The sequence below is a fragment of the Triticum dicoccoides genome, chromosome 1A (genome assembly GCF_002162155.2).
Source record: "Triticum dicoccoides isolate Atlit2015 ecotype Zavitan chromosome 1A, WEW_v2.0, whole genome shotgun sequence".
Classification (NCBI taxonomy): domain Eukaryota; kingdom Viridiplantae; phylum Streptophyta; class Magnoliopsida; order Poales; family Poaceae; genus Triticum; species Triticum dicoccoides.
Window position 1 is genome coordinate 8,580,982 of NC_041380.1, and position 22,357 is coordinate 8,603,338.

General features: G+C 44.8%; 2 protein-coding genes across 2 annotated transcripts; both read left to right on the forward strand.

Annotated features, from left to right (window-relative positions):
* The first annotated feature begins 9,016 nt into the window (after positions 1-9,016).
* On the forward strand, positions 9,017-10,168 carry LOC119358025 (gamma-gliadin B-I). Its single transcript, XM_037624755.1, has one exon. It carries the CDS (start codon positions 9,060-9,062, stop codon positions 9,972-9,974), a length of 915 nt encoding a protein of 304 aa, XP_037480652.1. The 5' UTR covers positions 9,017-9,059; the 3' UTR covers positions 9,975-10,168.
* Positions 10,169-18,525: 8,357 nt separating this feature from the next.
* Positions 18,526-20,453, forward strand: LOC119269559 (ribosomal protein S19, mitochondrial-like). The gene is made up of 4 exons (XM_037551764.1): positions 18,526-18,706; positions 18,829-18,884; positions 18,975-19,287; positions 20,063-20,453. Exons 1-3 carry the CDS (start codon positions 18,635-18,637, stop codon positions 19,261-19,263), a joined length of 417 nt encoding a protein of 138 aa, XP_037407661.1. The 5' UTR covers positions 18,526-18,634; the 3' UTR covers positions 19,264-19,287; positions 20,063-20,453.
* The last annotated feature ends 1,904 nt before the right edge of the window (positions 20,454-22,357 follow it).

A 22,357-nucleotide genomic window follows, 5' to 3' on the forward strand; every position in this document is an offset into this window, starting at 1 on the left:
TAGTTTCTGTCTCCAATCTAAGCAGTAAGCCGGGCCAGATGACACACTATCATGAGTTCTTGTATTTGAGCTTTGTGTTGCAGGAGTAGTGAGAGACTGCTCATTATCTAGATGGAAAACTTAGGCTGCGGCTCTTCAGGAGATATAATTCTGAATAAAGTATAAAGGCTAGCACTTGAAAGAAACACCTTCTATTTAATAGTCTCTCTGTCCCATAATACTAGTGTAAAAAAAGCTCTTATATCATGGGATGGACAGAGTAAGATGTAAAGATAAGAATGGGCGTCTGATGCATTTTAGTGTTTGGCAATGCTACATTGCCATATAAGCAAAGTAATATCTTGTACGTACTGTATGACAAGAGAAAATATCGGTAATATATTTCCTCAAAAGGCACTTGACCTTTGTGATCTCTGAGGGTTGATACATTTTTTTTAGAAAAGGAGGATGGCCCCCGGCCTCTGCATCTGAGAGATGCATACGGCCACTTTATTAATTATTCTCACAAAACCTTACAAAGTAATACAACAGTAAGACTAAAGCCGCCGTCTAAGCACCTCAATCCAACTGATGAAGGGGCGCAGATAGCCTGGGCCTAATACCAAACAGACATCGCAGCCAAACCTAACATCTAAGACCTGAGAACCCATCCAGGACGCCTGCCGGGCATGGGTCTCACTGGTCCGGCGTGCACTCAGATGCCGCCGCCGCCAACTGCCACCGCTCCATCTTCAGAACTGTACTGATGCATCAACCTTGCTCGGTCTAGCTATCGCCGACGCCACCACGGCGCCAAACGGCACCTCCTCCCTGCGCGCAAACAGCTGAGCACGCCGCGGTCGCCACTGATACACCTCAGCGCCATGCTGCCAGGTATCACCAGCCGACACAGCTTGAAGTCCTTGGAAGATCTGTCGTGCGTAGCACCTGCCGACCAGGCATGACAAAGCGTAGCACCTGTCGGTCAGGCATGACTTGACATCACCACCGAAGCTCCGTGCAAGACGAAGCCGCTCCACCTCCTGCCTCTGACATCTAGCGCTGCTCCGCAAACGATGCTCCCAAGAGAAGAAACGACACCGCAGTGCCGCCATCGTCCGATCTGGAACACCAGATCCTAGGGTTTCCCCCGCAGCAGCACGAGTGGGTCGACAATAGTTACACGACGATGCCTTCATCAAGGTAACGGCGAGAACGCCGCCATCGCCCGCCGTCGGCTCGATTTTCACCGGCAACCATGTCTCCCCTACTCGCAGTCGGTACAAGATGATGGATCTCGAGATCCGATCACCAAGCCTCTGGCCGGCCACCTCGGGATGAAGATGACCACCACGTCCACCAGTGTCACCACGTCGGGCACGCGTCGCCGCCGGCACCCCCATGGTGCCTAGAGGCCGACAAGCCCCGACGAACCCCCTGCCTCGCCAGCCGCCATCGCCCAGACCCCGGCACCACCAGATCCAGATCGGATCGGGGTCCAGGGCCCCAAGCCGCAACCGTCGCGGAGGCAGCACCACGACGGTGCCAAGCCCTCCAGCCCGCCACCGAGTCATCGCCGGAGCTCCGCCGCGCCACGCCGCCGAGCCGCCGCCGGGATACCTCGCGCCACCGCCAGAGAAGCCACAACCGCCGCGCGTTGGAGAGGCCTGAAGCCGCAGCTGCACCACCGCCAGGCAGGGGCGCCGCCACCCAGCACGCCCTCCGCCGTGCCGACGTTGCCGCCGATCCGATCCCACCGCCGTGCGACGCCCCCGATGGAGATCCCAATCTAGATCGAAGATGACCTCGACCGAAACCCTGCCACCAGCACCGCCACACCGCGCCACCTCCTCCTAGCCCAGTCGCCGCCGGATCCAGCCATCCCCACCCGGGAGACCAGCCGGACGAGGCGCCCCTTGTCCCCGATCTGACGGCCCGCGCCGCTGCCACGAGGACCAGAGGAAGGAGGGAATGCCCCGCCGCCGCCCGCGCCGCGCGGGCTTCGCCCGGCGGGCGCACTCCGGCGGCGGCGAGGGGAAGGCGACGCTGGGGAGGCGACGGCGGCGGCGGCCGATCGGGATCTCCCGAGGCGCGCGCGCGGGGCGCGCCGCGGGAGCGAGGGTAGTAAATAGCCCTTGAACACTTCTACATGCACAAGGAATTGTTCAGCTACACATGTGCAGTTGTCTATCCTAAATGGAAATGCCACCTAAAGAAAAGAAACTAAAAAGGATAAGGAACGGATCATCCCAAAGAAAAAAGAAAAAAAAAAGAGAGGATATGTAGCGAATATGCTAGCTAGTCCCGGAGAACTACAAATAGTACCCTAGACTCAAGTGACTCTCACACAGCTAGCACACAACAAAGGAAAGAGTCAGTTTACGTACACACCTCCTTGCTACGATCTTCCTCCTAGCTACCAGCCAAAACCCTAGCTAGCGATGGCCAGCCCTAGCCTTGTAGTCCTGTCCATGATCTTGATCCTGCATTCCATTCTATTCATGGCATCTGCATCCCTTTCCTGTGTTCTTCAGTGTGAGTCCGAGGTTAACATGCGCTTGTACTTGCACCAAATCGCCGCCGGACCAGGCATCAACCAGGTAGCAATTGTTACCTCCAGCAAACCGTCAGAGTTTGGTCTAACTGCCGTTACCGACTGGACTGTAATTGATGGACCAAACCCCGCTACTGCCACCATTGTTGCCCGTACTAAAGGCATGCAAGTGCAGGCTGATGTAGCCGGTCCAGGCTGGTTCAACTACTTCAGCATGGTGTTCGAGAAAAATTCCAGGTCATTCTTACATACTTTTGGACCAGTACAAGTTTTAGTTTTATCACTTCATTATATAGCATACATTCTCAGTTATTGCGAAGGTCTGAAGATTGTCCGGTTTCATATGATACATGATATTATCCTGCCAAACTATGTCAGGTACAATGGATCATCATTCGAAGCGATGGGGATCAATTTTCAAACAGGCCAAGGCCAGATGGCCATTATGGGTGGGACTGGACAGTTTGCTATGGCACGTGGGATCATCAAGTACAACGCGCTCGCTAACCCCCCTACGTTTCAAACTATTAAAGAACTTAATATCCATGCATTCTACGTCAAACCTGCTGTAAGTACATACATTCAACCACATAATCTGTATGTAATCGTTTCTTGTTTATAGCATGTCTATCTAGTTCAGTTGAAAGAAATTTAAACATCATGGTATCGACATGTGGATGTAGTTAAGGTTATGTAACTAATAAGCATGTGAATTTCAAAGCCAGTTCAACAACGCAGCTAGTTTTAGTCATCCGGGTAAACATTATGATTGTTATATTTCCCCGAAAATTTTCCATCAATACCTTAATGACTGGTTTCTTGGCATGTAGCCATGTTGATTATACTTCTTTTTTTGCAGGACACTACATCTGGCGCCGCCATCCAGTAATATGTTCAAAAACCAGGTGGACTGTAGCTACCTATGTATGGGTAGCTTTGAAAGGAACTACACAAGCTTGTCAATGTTTTCCTTTTCAAATAATATGTGGATTTTTAGCCTGGATAATCTATTAATCCAAAAATCCACGTCTGTCTGTTTGTAATTGTTATGGTATATGTTTCGTGTTGTGTATGGGATCATATCATTTCAGTGTGGATCAGATAATAAAGTTTGGTTAGTGCAGTCAATGTGAATATGAAGAATCATACTGGAAAATACACAGGATCACCTGGGTCCTCCACCCGCCTATACGAAAATTAAATTCAAAAAATACCAGGAAAATTAAAAGAAGAATCCAAAATCTTGGGTCATTACTTATTGCAAACTTCAGATGAGCTACATTGACAAACTATAGTATGTCCGAAATTGGCGCAATTACTCAGTTAAACACAAGAGAACAAATGGATGGCATGTGCATCAGATAAACATGCTCTGATTAGCAACTCAATTTTGTTATTGCGATATATGTTCTCTCACATGCCAGCATGTGATAATTCCGCGCAAAACAGTTGGCCCGGACGTGTTGGATATTCCACCGAAAGGTTTATGTTTATGTTTAATTCAAGAAAAACGGCAACATATTATGGAAAAAGTAGGACCATTTGTCAGTGATACATAAATTCATGGGATATTGAAACCTCGTAGATATTATGGAAAAAGGTTTATGTTATTCCTTGGATCACTATTTTTTGCCCGAAGGAGGTTCTGCACTGAAAAAATTGTTATTATTTTGTGCCATCATACAAGTAAATACCGACGATCTGGTAATGGAGGGATAGATAGTTATAGGTCCAAGAGAGGGGAAGGAGACGCGCGCAAGACTTATATACATTCTTGCTTCCTGTGAAATACAATTCTGCACTAGCTTCACTAGGAAACAACATAAGCTTGTTAATTAGTCCTAAGTCAACCACTTGAGATGTTGGCGGATGCTCTAATCCATGTACTTTGTTTATTTATTTCCCCTTCATGATGCAGCTCTTCGGTAGATTATTCACTGGTGTCCTAGTTGCATGTAGTATCATCTGTTCTGGATTGGATCGAAACATATGACAAAAATAAAATATCCATCATCGATCCCGACTAGGTGGTCTGACCATAACTGCACTAGTATTTTACACAAGCCCAATTTAATGTTGCTTGGGGCAGCCTAAAAGCAACATTTCGGTCAACTGCTTAATGTCTTCAGTTTCTTAAACCTGATCGTAACTATTAACTCACTTGCATTTCTTTTCTCCGAAAAGGGGATTAAACTCCAGGCCTCTGCACTAGTGTGATGCACGGGGCCATTAGTTTTTTGAAAAAGTTAACTAACTTGCATGAGCTGGCATGGCATATGCACATGCATGTTTTTCCAGAACTGATAATCTGCACAGTGTCACATAGTCATAACACACAGCTTTCGAGAAAGAAACTAGAATGCATGTATATGGCTTACTGCACAAAAGAACCACTGCCCTTCACTTATTCGCAGAAAACAACCGGCATTCAGCAGTGAATTTTCAAATTGCATGGATAGGCCCATAGGTAGCATTTGATGCCGAAATTGATCGGTGGGAGGCGGCTGTCAGCCTAACGTGGCATAAAATTAAAACAACATTTGAGAAGTAGTTAAGGTGGACACAGGGCCCACTCATCAGCGTCTCTCCCTTTAAAATTTTATTTTCTTATCTTTTTCAACCATTTAATTTATTTTGCAATTTTTCATGTGCGTTTATCTTATAAATTAGTTAGGAAATAATATATTTTTTCTTCAGTCATGTACAAAATTTTGTCTAGATATCAATTTGTATGGTTTGCAAAGATAATAATAATATTTAACAAAGTGGACTAGAGAACATTTTGAACTAGAGATGTGATTGTTTCTCTTTAAATACATGGATATTTTTCATGTATTCTCTATCTATCTAAACAATATTTAGCGGTTTTTGGGAAATTTCATTTGAGTGAATGAGCATTTTAGTAAGAAGAAATTTGTCAGACCAAGGTTACAAGCGCCCACCCATGTCACCACTGACCGGCATTGCGGCGACAACACTGACTCAACGCATTGAGAGAAGATGGAAAAGTCCATGGAGCCACTCACACACGGTCATCGGATTTCTCCTTTGACATCTTGATTTCAACTAAGGATGGCCCCTAACTAGTCGGATATATCCCCACGAGAACAAAGGAGCCCTTCCCGGTGCTTCATTTCCTCCCTCTCCGAACCAACAATGGTGTGGAGTCCTGGACCTCTATGAAAACAGCGATACAAGAGAAATGCAGATCGTTCAACTCAGGTAATTATGTGGAAACTAGGAAAAGCCTGGATCTTCACTGTGGAAAGTGCTTAGAAATTAGCTTCAGCAACCAACATATATATTTTTACCTTCAGCGGCACTGCTGCAGCATGTTTTTTGTGGGATATTACATCTGCACCTGTTGTCATTGGTATAATCTACTACTACAGCCTTTTTTTCGACAAAGGGTGGATTTTATTGACTCAAATGTAGCATCAAGAGAATACAAACATAATGAGCACATCTACTACTACAGCCTGCTGAAGTACATCTGAGAATGGTCGATCAAAAAGCCAAATTTGGATTGCATCGTCATATGGAACCTTGTACAAAGTTGTTAGGCACAAATCATCAGGTTGGGTAGGAATAAACATGACCTTGAGCGGAAATTTAGTGCAAGTTAGTCAGACCATTCTAGCGGACCCACTACCTCACCCAGATGCTCTCTGTATCTTGTAATCTCTGTGTAACTGCCAGTACCCCTCTCTTCACATTTGCTGTATGATCCCGGTCTGAGGACTGCATCTTTTGGAAAATATACATATATTCAAGTGGGGGAATCGCCCCGCGGTTGACATTTCAAAAACAAGAAGTTGTTTAGAACTGCTGCTGACCCCTGCCTATTAACCACGTCCACCCAAAGGACCAGGACCCAAATCCAGACCAGGTCATCAGGGATGCAGCTAGCAGTAGCAGAGCAGCCATCGAGGAAGCCTAGTATCCAAAAAATTCACAGGATCCTTCCGCAAGGTTCCAAACTGCAGAGTGCAGACAGTTTCTCATCAAAATGAAGCTTTAGGGCCTCTTGCGGAAGAATGATTCAACATGTCGCATACACCTGCCCAGCAACCAGCACTGCCGAGGTACCATCAGTACTGAAACAGATAAATCACAGTTTCAAATAGTAATATATTGAAACAGCTCATGGCATTTATCAAATCTATATCAGGAAAGCAAGACTACATGGCATGGCACCAAAAAACACTCTGGAGTCCCAGGTGACCACATAACTAGTCTTTCTTTAGTTTCTTCCTCACCTGTATCATCCAAATTCAACAAGTGAATCAAAGCTGGTCATTGTCCATTGACATTTACCAAAGTGAATCAAAAACAGTATCATCCAAATCAAACAAGTGTCAGTCTGAACACGAACTGACTGACATGAACAACACACCTGCTGCTCCTGCTGCTTAACCACAAGTGTCCTTCAGATTGTTTCACTGCCTCTGACGATAACCTCTCCTATGGGATGCATATAATGTGAGATTTCAGTTTAGATTCAATAGGGAACAGGCTCGTCATGGGGGCGCCATGAGGGCCTCCCACCTACAAGGAAGCATGGATTTTGCAAGAAATTGTATGCAGCTGTCACTCATATATGTACATCTCAGCTACAGATTTTGTACAGAACAACAGAATGACCTCATACTGTGCCATTATGCAGTATAACATCTACTACTATCTCCGGCAGCCATCAGATCTAGTACTATCTCCACCTAATCTACTTCTCAACGCACTGGAATTTTATACAAGGTTTGTCTGTACTAATTCTCCACTGCTGCCCTACCACGAAGAAGTAGCGATTTCTCCACCAATCCAGCTAGCAATCAGATCAAACACTAGGCAAAGAAATTCCTCTCTGAAACTATATATCCATACAAGTACCATTTACTACAAGATTGAGCACTAACTGGCGGACAGAGATTTGATGAATAGCCTGCTAGTTGCAACTGCAGGACCTCTGACCTGCCCTGCCGGAGGCTCCCCACGATGGATGGCGGACTAGCATGCCAGCCAGTGTAATTGTAGACGGACAAAGTTGCAACGGAGGGCCCATCGCGACACACGGCGACCTCCGTAGCTGGGATCATATGTATTTTCAAATTTGAATTAAATATGTAGTGTCACCATTCCAGATTTTTGGTACACATGAGCAAAAATAAATTTATTTACGGGCTATTCAACACTTTTCAGCTCATCGGATATTGGTTCAGATTTGAGTGCACATATCATTAACATATTTTGAACCAAATTTATAATCATAAAATCCTCTGGTTTTATTCAAACAAGCGGCGGAGATGCCCCATCCTCCTAGCATTGTTTTTCTTTATCATTTAGGATCTCTTCATTCAGCCTTTAATAGATTATAATAACAAAAAACATAAGTATGGCCTAGATAAGATGCTTCAAAATAGCTGGGCACAAACAAGTTGCCATGAAAAGATAGAACTTTTTTTGCGGGGAACAATCTAGACCTTCTCAAAATCCAACAAATAAAATATGCTCGTTGTCCATGATCTAGGAGGGTATCTACGAATAGGTGCTTAAGGTTTGTTCATGAAAAATAATAAAATGTTTGGCAATTTTCCTTTTGGGTAGATAAAGTACCTCGAAATATGTAAATTCATTCTTATACACCTGAACATGCACCATAGTAAACTAAACTATGTAGCCCTCAAAGTATAACGAACATGTTATATTTTTGAATAGGTTATTTGTGTAATGGTCTATACAATTCAAATAAGTATCAACCTCATACCCAAAAGATTTAGTAAAAGGTACCTGGTGGTCCCAATGAAATATTTACATAACATTACAAACTTAGTCCACCAAAAGAATGATCCCATCCAGAAAAATCCTTCTTCACACATAGATCGAACTGATGACAATGTATCTAGAGTTAGGACCGGATATATGCTGGTAACTTGTAAGCAACTACCATCCTTTACATGTAAAGGGAATTCTATGAGTCATGTCATGCTATATACCTATCAGTTCATCTTATCGTCTTAGAGAACAATACAAAGTTAGTTTTATAAAAAAAGCAACCAATTCTAGACGAACCCTCCACATACAAGGCATTAATAATCGAGCATATCTTAACAGCCCACACACGATTGCAACTTAGTCCTACACAAGTTTTGCCTTTCTTGTTTATGGTTGACAGCCTATACAAGGTTCCAAACTCGGTTGCAAAAGTGATACTATCCTGATAAGTGTGTGACATGTAAAGTGAATAAGGCGAGTCATATATACCACACATCAGGATTTCTATTCTTTGTGTGTGATCATATGCACAACTAAAAAGCAACTTTGATGATCAATCCAAAAGTACGCTTGTAGCTAGTGCAACCTAACACAATGTACCAAAAAATCATTTCTGATCCATCCAAACATAATTATTAAAGTTGATGCAAAGAAGGAAAGAGGTGGTGCCCGGACTACTATAAATAGGCATGAAGTATAAAGATCATCACAAGCACAAGCATCAAAACCAAGCAAAACTAGTTAGCACCAATCCATCATGAAGACCTTCCTCGTCTTTGCCCTCCTCGCCGTTGTGGCAACAAGTGCCATTGCGCAGATGGATACTAGTTGCATCCCTGGTTTGGAGAGACCATGGCAGCAGCAACCATTACCACCACAACAGACATTTCCACAACAACCACCATTTTCACAACAACAACAACAACAACAACAACAACCATTTCCTCAACAACCAACATTTTCACAGCAACAACCACCATTTTCACAGCAACAACCAATTCTACCACAGGGACCACCATTTTCACAGCAAACACAACCTGTTCTACCGCAACAATCACCATTTTCACAGCAACAACAACTAATTTTACCTCCACAACAACAACAACAGCTTCCGCAACAACAAATCTCTATTGTTCAACCATCCGTTTTGCAGCAGCTAAACCCATGCAAGGTATTCCTCCAGCAGCAGTGCAGCCCTGTGGCAATGCCACAACGTCTTGCTAGGTCGCAAATGTGGCAGCAGAGCAGTTGCCATGTGATGCAGCAACAATGTTGCCAGCAGTTGTCGCAAATCCCCGAACAATCCCGCTATGATGCAATTCGTGCCATCACCTACTCCATCATCCTACAAGAACAACAACAGGGTTTTGTCCAAGCTCAGCAGCAACAACCCCAACAGTCAGGTCAAGGTGTCTCCCAATCCCAACAGCAGTCGCAGCAGCAGCTCGGACAATGTTCTTTCCAACAACCTCAACAGCAACTGGGTCAACAGCCTCAACAACAACAGGTACAACAGGGTACCTTTTTGCAGCCACACCAGATAGCTCACCTTGAGGTGATGACTTTCATTGCGCTCCGTACCCTGCCAACGATGTGCAGTGTCAATGTGCCATTGTACAGCTCCACCACTAGTGTGCCATTCGGAGTTGGCACCGGAGTTGGTGCCTACTGATAAGAAAAGATGTCTAGTAATATATAGTTGGAACACCGTCATCTAGTCGATGGACATGTCGAGGAAGTGGTGACAAATAAAGTGTCACACAACATCATGTGTGACCCGCCCAAAGTAGTAGTTAAATTCTGGAATAAATACAAATAAAGTGTTCTCTAGACAATGTTCATACCGGCGTTGTGTGGACGACGATCTGACTACCATGCTTGCAAGTTCATAAGTTCGTCTTGCCTGGTCACAACCTCAACCCTGTGTATTAATTAATTATTCACATATAGCAATAATCTAGATTTAAATATAATAGTGTTATTGTAAAATTTGGGTTGAACTGAAGCAAGGACAAACATACAACTCTTTAATGGTTGGAGATTTGAGATCTTGTTTTTCATTGGTTTGTATGTGGTTCCAACTACTACCATTGTCTACATGACAATCACAACCGGTTTCATCATTACTTCTGTTTGCTTGTTTTTTTTTTTTTGCAAATACATCATTGATTCTTTGCACATTAACTTATTTTTCAAGGAAAAAAACAGCTTTTTCTTGAATTTCACAGACGCCACTATATAGTTAATTTGAAATAAGTTGCTGTTCAAGCCCTAGACCAGCTAGCACAGTCTGTTTTTGTGGGGAATGGGAGGGCGTTGTTGCATGTGTATTATTTGCGCATTATTTTATTTTGTTCTTTTGATGATCTTATGCAATACCACATTTTACTTGATGTAAAGCAAAATAAGCAATGCATGTAGAAACCATAAAACTTGAGACTGGGTGTGTGTCAACTTCACATCCTCCTCCTTCCGTCATTTTAATTGGAAAGCAATAGCCCTCATGAGATCAGACAGCCATACACAGTGCCAAAATAAACAAGGTGGTGACATTAACGATGCAGCTTTCAAATTAGTCAAATGGCTAAACTGAGGCACTGGCAGACATATGAGACATCCACGAGAATGTAATCCAGAATATTGCAAGTAGAGCACTATATTATGTATTCAGGATATCCAATGCAGTTTTTCAAAGTGACGTTTTATTGGCTATGAGCCTATGACCTTAGCAAATGATACAAATTTTCTTTCCAAATACTACAAAATGTTGCAGGACTGCAAATTAAACAATTACCTCCACTGACTAGACGTGAAACAACACACCTGTTGTGCAACAACAAAATATAATTCATCTCAAGCACCTACCCGGCAGGGATTAGTTCTCGTGAATTCATTGAATCTAGAATGCATCGCATGCTTACTTCTGAAGAGAGTAGACCCGGAAGCAAGTGGTCACTTTCTTGTCCTTTTTAATGACACCTATAATTAAGATTGAGTACATGATCGAACTCAGAAGTGATCATAATCTGCTGGTAGATTATTATTTCTTGTTCATATGAACATAATACTTAATATACTGACATGATAAAAGGCAACTTGACAATCTCCTGTCATTCAACAATGAAAGATATGTATGAGTATGCAATCCAGTTTGGTGAGCTTAATATGTGCCGTTATTGAAGGAAATATGCACTAGAGGCAATAATAAAGTTGTTATTTATATTTCCTTATATCATGATAAATGTTTATTATTCATGCAAGAATTGTATTAATCGGAAACTTAGTACATGTGTGAATACATAGACAAACAAAGTGTCACTAGTATGCCTCTACCTGACTAGCTCGTTGAATCAAAGATGGTTAAGTTTCCTAGCCATAGACATGAGTTATCATTCGATTAACAGGATCACATCATTAGAGAATGATGTGATTGACTTGACCCATTCCGTCAGCTTAGCATTTGATCGTTTAGTATATTGTTATTGCTTTCTTCATGACTTATACATGTTCCTATGACTACACTAGTAGAAAAAGGGCCTATTGTCCCGGTTTGTAAGGGCCTTTTGTCCCGGTTCCTGAACCGGGACTAAAGGGTCGGTACTAATGCCCTGTCCCTTTAGTCTCGGTTCAATCCAGAACCGGGACAGATGGGCCTCCACGTGGCCTGTGCGCGGAGCCCAGGCAGGAGGGCCTTTGGTCCTGGTTGGTGGCACCAACCGGGATCAATAGGCATCCACGCGTCAGCATTTATGTGGCTAGGGTTTTTTTTGAAAGGAGGGGGGGTTGGGGGTTTTGGAGGGGTTAATTTAGGTGTTTCATATATTGTGTTAGCTAGCTATAATTAATAGAGAGAAGTGTCCTCTCTTATGTCCGTGCTTGGTCGATGCTACATATTATACATACGTATAGAGAGGACTAGACACGCTAGCTAGCTAGTAAGCAAACGAAGGAAACAGAAGATCGTCATGAACATATATATGCATACAGAGAGAAGTGATATCGACCACCTCTCCTTCTCCGAGAGATTGGTCGAACGACAAGTTTTCGTATATCTATCCGACACTACCGGCTACATATATACAATAATTATCTCTTACAAATATAATCTCCTAACATACGGACGCATGGTCCACATAGTATTCTCCGTCTTCAGCAATCATGTGGTCAAGAAAGAATGCCGCCAATTCCTCTTGAATTGCTCACATGCGAGCTGGTGCTAGGAGTTCATCCCGCTTCCAAAACATCTAATTTGAAGAAGGGGGTCAATACACACACACATATATATATATATGAATGAATGAAACTCAACACAAATGATGGTAATAAAATAAAATCATGAATGTTGTTATTTACGCACTTCATATTGTTCGTCAGAGTAGCCCCGCTCACAGGTCGTGTGGCGGATGGTCTCGCAAACGTAGTATCCACAAAAATCATTCCCTTGTTCCTGCCACAACCACTTTACAAGAAATAGAGGTCAATCAAACTGATAAGAAAGAATGCCAAATGGTATTGATGAAACTAGCGCTTGAATCACTAGGAGATGCGCGGAACATGCTACTATAGTACTTACTTTCGGGTGTCTAAATTGCAGCTTCTTCGGGAGTCCCGGAGCTTTTTTGGTGAATTTTTTCCAAACCCTGCCAGACAATGAAAACAATTACTTGATATATCAGGAAATGAACAAAGTTGCTGATATGGTGGATAATGATCGATTTAACTTACTTCTCGAGCATTTGAGTCATGTCCGCATAGTCCTGGGGATCTTTTCGTCTTGAGTCTAAGACGGTTACTAGTCCCTGCTCAAGCTTAATCTTTAGGAGAATATAGTGGAAACTGCACAGGCATGCATAACTCATCAATTACATTACTATAACCTTGACTAATATATAAGGGAAACCGAATATGCACAAGACAGTAACACTCACTTGAAGTTGTAAGGAAAGAGTATTATATCTTTGTTTTCATTTATTACCAACGATCGTAGCAAGTTGGCCTCGATATCTGCGGCATGAAATTTAACTTGAGTTGCATCTATGAGATTTGTGTTAATGAACCCAATATCACCGATTTGTCTTTTCTTCAATTCGGCGATCTTCAATCTGCATAATATAGTGAGGATAATTATAAATACATGCAATGAAAGAGCTGAGCTATATAGAGAGACTTAATGACAGAAGTAGTACTACTTACAAACAGTAGCAGGTGACCGTTGCTTTATCGAGGGCCAATTGATTGAAAAACTGAAAGAACTCCTCAAATGGAACAGGCAACGGTTCAATTCCAACGAGGTCATGCTCCTTTTTAACTCTCACATACAAAGTACTCCTCCCCCCCCAGACTCTCTGCAGATTTTCAAGTACCAATCATGCAAACTTCACATCATCGTTGATAGGGATCTTTCATCTTTGACGAGAGGCTTCCCGTACTCGTATCTTTGTATCTGCACCTCCATGAAATCATAATGTACATCGTCGGGCAGGTAATCTCCAAGATTGCTATAACCGGGCACCATCCTCGGATCATTAGCGACGATGTCGCTAGGCATGAGCGGGGGGCACGATTGCTTCGCTTGTTCGCCGAGCTGGGCAATTTGTTTCCCAGCTCATCGTTCTTTCAGCCTTTGATCACTAACAGTACTTCCTGACCGCTCCGCTTCGGCAAATTCCTTTCCAATAATGCGCTCATAGTTGCCTTTTGGCGGAGACTTGGGTGGTTTTGTCAGGGCAGCCAGAGTGCGCTTCGCTTTCACCGGATCTACCTTCTCCTCCGGAGGTGGATGTTTCTTTGCTTTCACCCCTTCAAAGTAGTTCCTCACTTCTTCTCGCACGATCTCAGCGTTCTCCTCCAGGGTCCTCTCGTATGGTAACTTCTCTGGAGTCTTCAGAGAAGGACCGAATCTGTATGTCCTCCCGCCTCTGGCTGTACTGCTAGACGCCGACAGAGCAGACGAAGCGGTTGTCTTCTTTACTTGCTTACGAGGTGGAGGAGAAGGACTACGACGCGCCGGAGCTGCCGGAGCGGCGGCGGGTCTCTTCCGCCCTTGCTGACGAGGCGGAGAAGGAGGAGGCTGGCTGCTCGGGCGCGCCGGCGCAGGCGGAGAAGGAGGCGGAGTGCCGCCACGCGCCGGAGAAGGAGCAGGCCGAGTGCCCTGATCGTCACTCGCCGGAGGATGAGGCGGTGGAGGAGGCGCAGTGCCCTGACTTGCCAGAGGAGGAGGAGGAGGCGGAGGCGTCCAGTTCGGAAGATTGATGAGCTCCTTCCGCCATAGGCATGGAGTCTTTAGAGCAGAACCCAGCCGAGTCTCCCCTTCACCGGTAGGGTGGTCAAGCTGGAGGTCCTCAAATCCCTCCATTATTTCATCGACCATTACCCTAGCATATCCTTCTGGAATCGCCCGGCAGTGAAAAGTTGCGCCGGGTTCAGTAGGAAAAACAGAGCCAACAACCGCCTTGACCTTTATATTAATCCATTGCGTCATAAGGTGGAAATTTTGAGACTCCGTAATAGCATCCACGGGATAGCTGGCAGGAGCCATCAAGACATGCTCCGGCTGAAGCAGCTCGGTGGAAGCCACACTGCTTCTCCACTGAGATGGCGGGGTAGCTTCGGGGGAAGCTTCGGCAGTTCGTTTGCTGCGATTTGCTTCTTGTTCCTATATCGCTTGTACCCTAGCGTGCAGCGCCTGCAGTTGGGTCTGCACCACTTTCTTCCTCCTCTCATGGCATTTGTAACCGCCTACGTCCAGAAACCCAGCCTTCCACGGAATGGAGCCTGGCGTGCCTCGTGTCCGTCCAGGGTGCTCAGGATTCCCGAGGGCCATTGTGAGCTCGCCGTTCTCTCTGTCTGGAACGAACGTCCCTTACTGCGCTGCTTCGATATACTGCTGAAGCTTCTTGACTGGTATTTCCATTTGATCGTCCGTCCAAATGCACTTCCCTGATACAGGGTCCAAGGATCTGCCAACCCCGAAGAACCAAGTCCGGCAACGGTCTGGCCAGTTAATTGTCTCTGGTTCGATCCCTTTATCAACCAGATCATTCTCAATCTTGGCCCACGTAGGCCGGGCTATGAGGTAGCCACCTGACCCCGTGCGATGGTGATGCTTCTTCTTCGCAGCATTTTGCTTGTTTGTCGCCGACATCTTCTTACTCTTTTCCGATGTCTTGTGGGCCACAAATGCGGGCCAGTGATCTCTGATCTTCTAATATTTGCCCTTGAATTCTGGTGTCTCTTTTTTATCGACAAACTTATTCAGCTCTTTCTTCCACCTCCTGAATAGTTCTGCCATCCTCTTAAGAGCAAAAGACTTGATTAATTGCTCTTTAATTGGCTTCTCCGGATCATCCTCTGGCAGTAGGGTGAAATTTGACTTCAGCTCAGTCCAAAGATCATTTTTCTGCATAGCATTGACATAAAACACCTCAGGGTCTTCTGTAGCCGGCTCTAACCATTGCTGGATGCTGATCGGGATCTTGTCCCTAACCAGAACCCCGCGCCGAGCAACACATGCGCTCTTTGTCCGGAGGGGTTCAATCGGTTGGCCGTCGGGCGCGATTGCTATGATCTCAAACTTTTCATCCGAGCTCAACTTTTTTTCAGGCCTCGTCTCTTTACCGAAGTTGTGCTCGATCCGGAGGGCTAGAAAAAAGAACAAAGACTTAATTAATATGTGTACATACCAAAACAATGAATGCATCAATTAGCTAGTCAGCACAGGCTTAACTAATATATATACCTGGCCGGACTCGATTCGGTCATCGGAGACGTCATCACGGTCTCCTTCTTGCACCGGCATTGGGTCACTGGAGCCGTCCTCACGGTCTCCTTCTTGCACCGGCATTAGGTCACCGGAGCCATCATAATCATAGCCAGCTGCTTCCAGACCATCGGTGTCGTTGAGAAACAACGAGCAGACGCCATCACTTCCTCGTGCAATTATGTCCCCCAACAACTCTTCTTGTACTTCGTCTCGGGCGGTGTCCATAGTTTCTACAAATATTGACAACATGGCAATTATTATTCAAACATGACAGATGGATATATTAGTGGCAAACGTCGAACTAATATTAATTAGTGGCCTCGATGCTGCTTAGCCTTGGTACGATTTCTGGATCGATCACCTTCTAAGAGATTGCATTGAGGAATGCACATAGCTTCATAATGGCTAATCGGACGTTTTCCGGTAGAAGCCCCCTCAATGCAACCGGAAGCAGTTGCGTCATAATCACGTGGCAGTCATGAGACTTTAGGTTCTGAAACTTTTTCTCTGGCATATTTATTATTCCCTTTATATTCGTCGAGAAGCCAGTCGTGCCTTCATACTGAGCAGACATTCAAAGAAGATTTCTTTCTCTTCTTTCGTAAGAGCGTAGCTGGCAGGACCTTTATACTGCTTCGGAGGAATGCCGTCTTTTTCGTGCAAACGTTGCAGGTCCTCCCGTGCCTGAGGTGTATCTTTTGTCTTCCCATACACGCCCAAGAAGCCTAGTAGGTTCACGCAAAGGTTCTTTGTCACGTGCATCACGTCGATTGAAAAGCGAACATCTAGGTCTTTCCAGTAGAGTAGGTCCCAAAATATAGATTTCTTCTTCCACATGGGTGCGTGTCCCTCAGCGTCATTCGGAACAGCTAGTCCGCCGGGACCCTTTCCAAAGATTACGTGTAAATCATTGACCATAGCAAGTACGTGATCACCGGTACGCATGGCCGGCTTCTTCCGGTGATCTGCCTCGCCTTTGAAATGTTTGCCTTTCTTTCGACATTGATGGTTGGTCGGAAGAAATCGACGATGGGCCATACACATTCTTCCTGCATTTGTCCAGGTATATACTTTCAGTGTCATCTAAATAGTGCGTGCATGCGTGGTATCCTTTGTTTTTCTGTCCTGAAAGGTTACTGAGAGCGGGCCAATCGTTGATGGTCACGAACAGCAACACCTTTAGGTTAAATTCCTCATGTCTGTGCTCATCCCACGTACGTACACCATTTCCATTCCACAACTGTAAAAGTTCTTCAACTAATGGCCTTAGGTATACATCAATGTCGTTGCCGGGTTGCTTAGGACCTTGGATGAGAATTGGCATCATAATGAACTTCCGCTTCATGCACATCCAAGGAGGAAGGTTATACATACATAGAGTCATGGGCCAGGTGTTGTGATTGCTGCTCTGCTCCGCGAAAGGATTAATGCCATCCGCGCTTAAAGCAGACCATACGTTCCTTGGGTCCTTTGCAAACTCATCCCAGTACTTTCTCTCGATTTTTCTCCACTGCGACCCGTCATCGGGTGCTCTCAACTTCCCATATTTCTTCCGGTCCTCACTGTGTCATCGCATCAACTTGGCATGCTCTTCGTTTCTGAACAGACGTTTAAACCGTGGTATTATAGGAGCATACCACATCACCTTCGCAGGAACCCTCTTCCTGGGGGGCTCGTCATCAACATCACCAGGGTCATCTCGTCTGATCTTATACCGCAATGCACCGCATACCGGGCATGCGTTCAGATCCTTGTATGCACCGCGGTAGAGGATGCGGTCATTAGGGCATGCATGTATATTCTCCACCTCCAATCCTAGAGGGCATACGACCTTCTTTGCTGCGTATGTACTGTCGGGCAATTCGTTATCCTTTGGAAGCTTCTTCTTCAATATTTTCAGTAGCTTCTCAAATCCTTTGTCAACCACAACATTCTCTGCCTTCCACTACAGCAATTCCAGTACGGTACCGAGCTTTGTGTTGCCATCTTCGCAATTGGGGTAGAACCCTTTTTGTGATCCTCTAACATGCGATCGAACTTTAACAGGCGAGGGTACGAAGGGTGGCGGATTTGGGCGAGCTCGGAGTGATGGAGTGGAGGTGGCTGGCTTACTGAATAAGGTTGTATCACTTTGACTACTCCGCACGGGAGGATGACAAGTGGGTTCGGAGACCGGGTGGCGGGGCGCTTGGACCGGGGGAGCGCGGGTTGTTTCCGCAAAAAGCAAAGGGGTTATCCGCAAAAGCGAAGGGGTTATGTATTCGCATGTGTACAACTTGCATTGTAGTGTTTCTCGAGTTGCATGACCAAATTAATCATGGTGCGTCAGAGAATTTTTTTTAAGAACAAAACGTGTAATTTTCTTCATGAATTCTTAGTTTTGCCCTCGATAAGGGCTGGACCAAAGCAGACCGAAGCGACGAGATGAATGGAAAGGAGATGAAAAACGAGATGACGCAAATGCCCCTAGGTGCCGTTCCTTTTCCCTTTCCCCCCGACGGATTTTGAGGCCTCGCCCGCCGCCGCCCGCTCCCGCCTGCGGGGAGCCGATCCCGCGCCTGAGCGCAGCCATGTCGATTCGTTCTCTCGTCGCCTCCAGGCTCGCCAGGTCCGGCCACGCCCTCCCCGCGGCCATCTCCCAGGTGCCGCCTCCCCTCCAACTCTCTTGCTCCTTGCTCAAATCCAAATCTTTCTTACCCGCTGGTTGTTCCTGTGCCGATTTTAATCTGGTTTGTTCGTTTGTTCTACCGCGCGATTTGGTCAGGCGCCCAGGGCCCAGCACGCCGCGTCTCCGCTGCTCTCGGGGACTCGTGCTTTCAGGTAACGGCCAACGCTAGCTGGTCCGCGCATCTATGTCAGTCTTGCTTGCTCAACATTGAACCGAATGTACGCCCTGCTGTGTGCGTGCAGCTCAAGGGCTCTATGGAAGGGGGCGTTCGTCGACGCGTTCCTGCAAAGAATCAAGAACAATAGGGAGAATCTGAGCGGCAGGAAGATCTGGTCTCGCAGGTCTTCCATCCTGCCGGAGTTCGTCGGCTCCTCCGTGCTCATCTACAACGGCAAGACTCACGTCCGTTGCAAGATCACCGAAGGCAAGGTCGGCCATAAGCTCGGGGAGTTTGCTTTCACGCGCAGGCGGAGGCCTCATCGGGCCATCACGGGGAAGGCCGGCGGTCAAGGAAAGGGCAAGAAGAAGTAAGAAAGGGAATGTGCTGCGTCAAAGGTGAGGTTACTTGTAGCACAATCTGTTATGGCAATCTGAATTCAACCTGTTCTGCTGTGCATTACTCTGTTTTTCTTCACTGTAGTGTAGCCCATACATCTTGTAGCACAATTTCAACCTCTTGACATGATTGAACTAAACTTTCGTGATAACAGTAAAGTTGTGGATTTGTTTGTATAGATAACTGATACTCCCTCCGTCCCAAAATAAGTGACTCAACTTCGTACTAAGTTTAGTACAAAGTTAGTACAAACTTGAGTCACTTATTTTGGGACGGAGGGAGTACAAGATTGTGAAGTAAACTTATATTTTAAGAGAGGTGATGTGTAAAATCATAGGAGCGTGTCTTTTATTATTTTTAGTTTGCTAAGTGTTTTAAGGAGCTGTACCTTATAATTATAATATTTTACTTCTGTTATTGGGGTTGGGTTAAAGTGAATTCTCCTTGTTGTGCAGTTGAGTTGTGATAGTGAGCTACATATTTCTGTAAAGTGTGTGTGATATGCCAGACTGTAGACAAAGGCTGAGCCAAGCGTGTTAAGCATCCGTGCTATGACATCTTATCCTGGTTAGAATGAGAATGCAATAAAGATGTATGGCCATAAATGAGTGAGGTTGTTGTCGATGCTTCTTCTGAAATAAGTACAGAAGCTTGGCTTGTTAAATGTGTTTTCACTACGTTTGCAAAGATCATGGGCTCATGGGGCTTTCTGGGCGATACTTACTCTTTGTCACTTGCCCAGTTGTTTATCTCACTCTGCTCATAACTTTTCAGGTGGGTTTAAGGACAGCGGGATGAGGGCGTAGTTGAAGCACAAGCACTTGAGTCACCATAATTTTCTGGACTGCATTTTCTTAGAAGAATAATTATTTGTAGCGGAATGGTTAGCTCATCTTACTTGAAGATTTTCCATGGACTCTGTTTACTCTGCTAGTGGTTCCAGCATAACTCTAGAGTGCAGCTTTTCACTTAAGGCACTGCTCTTATGTTTTTTTGGCCTTACTGAGGTCTGATGCCACAACTTGCCAAGTGTCTTTGCACCTGGTTAACCAGTGATTGTAAGTTCTGCTTCAAAGGTTGTTTTCAGCCAAATAGCGATGTGTGTCTTGCTACAATTCCCTTGCAATAGGAGTATCTTACGGCAAGGATGGTTATTATTTTTGCATATGTGATTATCTGTAAATATGTACTCACCCCAGGCTGGTGTAGCTGTTGTTCTAGAAGTTGTGGCAATTCAGGCTGAGCTTCTTCTTTTATTCTCCATTTGCCTGTGTTGCTCTTAGGCTGTGAGCTGCTCTAGCACTTTGTATCATTGCCTTGGGTGAAGCTTATTTGGGAATCCTACCACCCTGATGGTGTTATAACAGAGACCCGTGGGATCCTTTTGGTGGAAGATGAGCATACTCAAGCTGCTTCCTCAATTCTAGCAGATGGTAAAGGTGTTATTAGACACTGTCTTATTCTAGCAGGACAATTGGGGACATGATACATTTGAAAACCAAATACCCACAACTTTTCTCTTTCTCGGCTAAAGAGAACATGACAGTACGAGAATATATCCAGGCTACAGATTGATTGGAAAGCTTTCATACTCCACTCTCAGCCCAAGCACACCAGCAATTCCTAGACCTTCAGCTCATCACCCAGGAAGTTCAGCTCATAGATAATTATGATAGATTGATATACCCCTCAGGCATAGCATACTCATCCATCAAAACAACACATCTTCGGACGTTGCATTCTTCTTTCTCTCTCTTTTTAGGCCCTGGCGGTAGAACAATTGTTCTATGGTATATTTTATATTTTAATAACAAAGTAAAGTACTGGGAAAGAGGGGAAAAAAGGAAGGAAACAAAACAAGGAAAAAGCTAGAAAAGAAGCTCTATCCTATCTCTGGGAAACATCACTTCCATTCTTGGCCGGACTCGTGGACTGATCTAACTCTCGCTTCATGTCCAACTCACCATCAACTGCTCCTACACCAGTAAGGGTAGCAGCGTCCTCGCAACTCCCAATTCTAGTACTATGAGTATAATCTTCCGCAAACGGAAGGGATACTTTTGCAAGTGGGCAAAGCAAAATAAGACATTGGTGTTACTTTCAGCTTATTTTCGCCTCACCTCCTTGACTCTCGCAATTTTGTTTTCCTCCAATATTTTATATGGACTGAAGCTAAACACGATAAAATAAATCTGAATTCATGTCACACGCACTTTGACATCCTTAGGCATGGGTATATATAAGACTTCTACTCATCTATAGTCTTTGTTATTAGCTCTTTTTAAGAGGACAAAGAAATAATTTGTGTGAGCATGGTATATGTGTTGAATGAGCCATTCAGGAAGCAGAATGATGCGACCATTCTACATGCATGTTATTGTTTGGTTTCGAATCTCTTGCCAGAAACAAAATGGAAGAAATGTCATGTTTGGTTGGAGGGAACTCACATCAAAGGAATGGAGAGAAATTCCTAAATGAGTGACTGGTTGAACAAAAATTGCATCTGCAAACAGGTAAATCATGAATGATCCAGAGTAACCAACTTCATGTAGAACTTAATATGCATGTTATGTTAACTTCGGTCATACTTACTATAACATGACTGGGAAGTAAAAACAGAGAGTTGTCCATGTCCATTGTTTGCATCATGAAACATGAATGAAACGGTAATCGACTGATTTAAGCCAAGTTTTCGGCTCCCTTTCAAGATCAGCATATCATAGAAAAGAAATCTAGAAAAACATTGGAGAAAGTGAGGCGCAAAATCAGCGTCTGGCAGGTACTCCACACGCAAGGGTGTTTCAGCATAAGAGTGCACCTCCGCTAATCCTACTCAGCACCATCGTCGATGAGACAAACCTTTGGGTCAAGGCCGGGGCGAAGAAATTAGGGTCTTTTTTATTGCAGGAATAATTGTCATGCCGCTTCTTGGCTGTGTGTTGTAACAAACTCTTTCCCCTCATTTAATATATGAGGCAAAGCTTTTGCCTCCATTTAAAAAAAAGTATATCTTCTCTAAAGAAAGTCACAGCTCATCTGCCAACTTAAGACCCACTTGGAGCAATTTAA

Excerpts from the sequence above, each read along its gene's own strand:
- LOC119358025 (XM_037624755.1), top strand. The coding sequence starts at position 9,060 with ATGAAGACCTTCCTCGTCTTTGCCCTCCTCGCCGTTGTGGCAACAAGT.
- LOC119269559 (XM_037551764.1), top strand. The coding sequence starts at position 18,635 with ATGTCGATTCGTTCTCTCGTCGCCTCCAGGCTCGCCAGGTCCGGCCAC. Across the intron at positions 18,707-18,828 it reads TCCCCGCGGCCATCTCCCAG|GCGCCCAGGGCCCAGCACGC; the intron begins GTGCCGCCTCCC and ends CGATTTGGTCAG. Across the intron at positions 18,885-18,974 it reads TCGGGGACTCGTGCTTTCAG|CTCAAGGGCTCTATGGAAGG; the intron begins GTAACGGCCAAC and ends GTGTGCGTGCAG.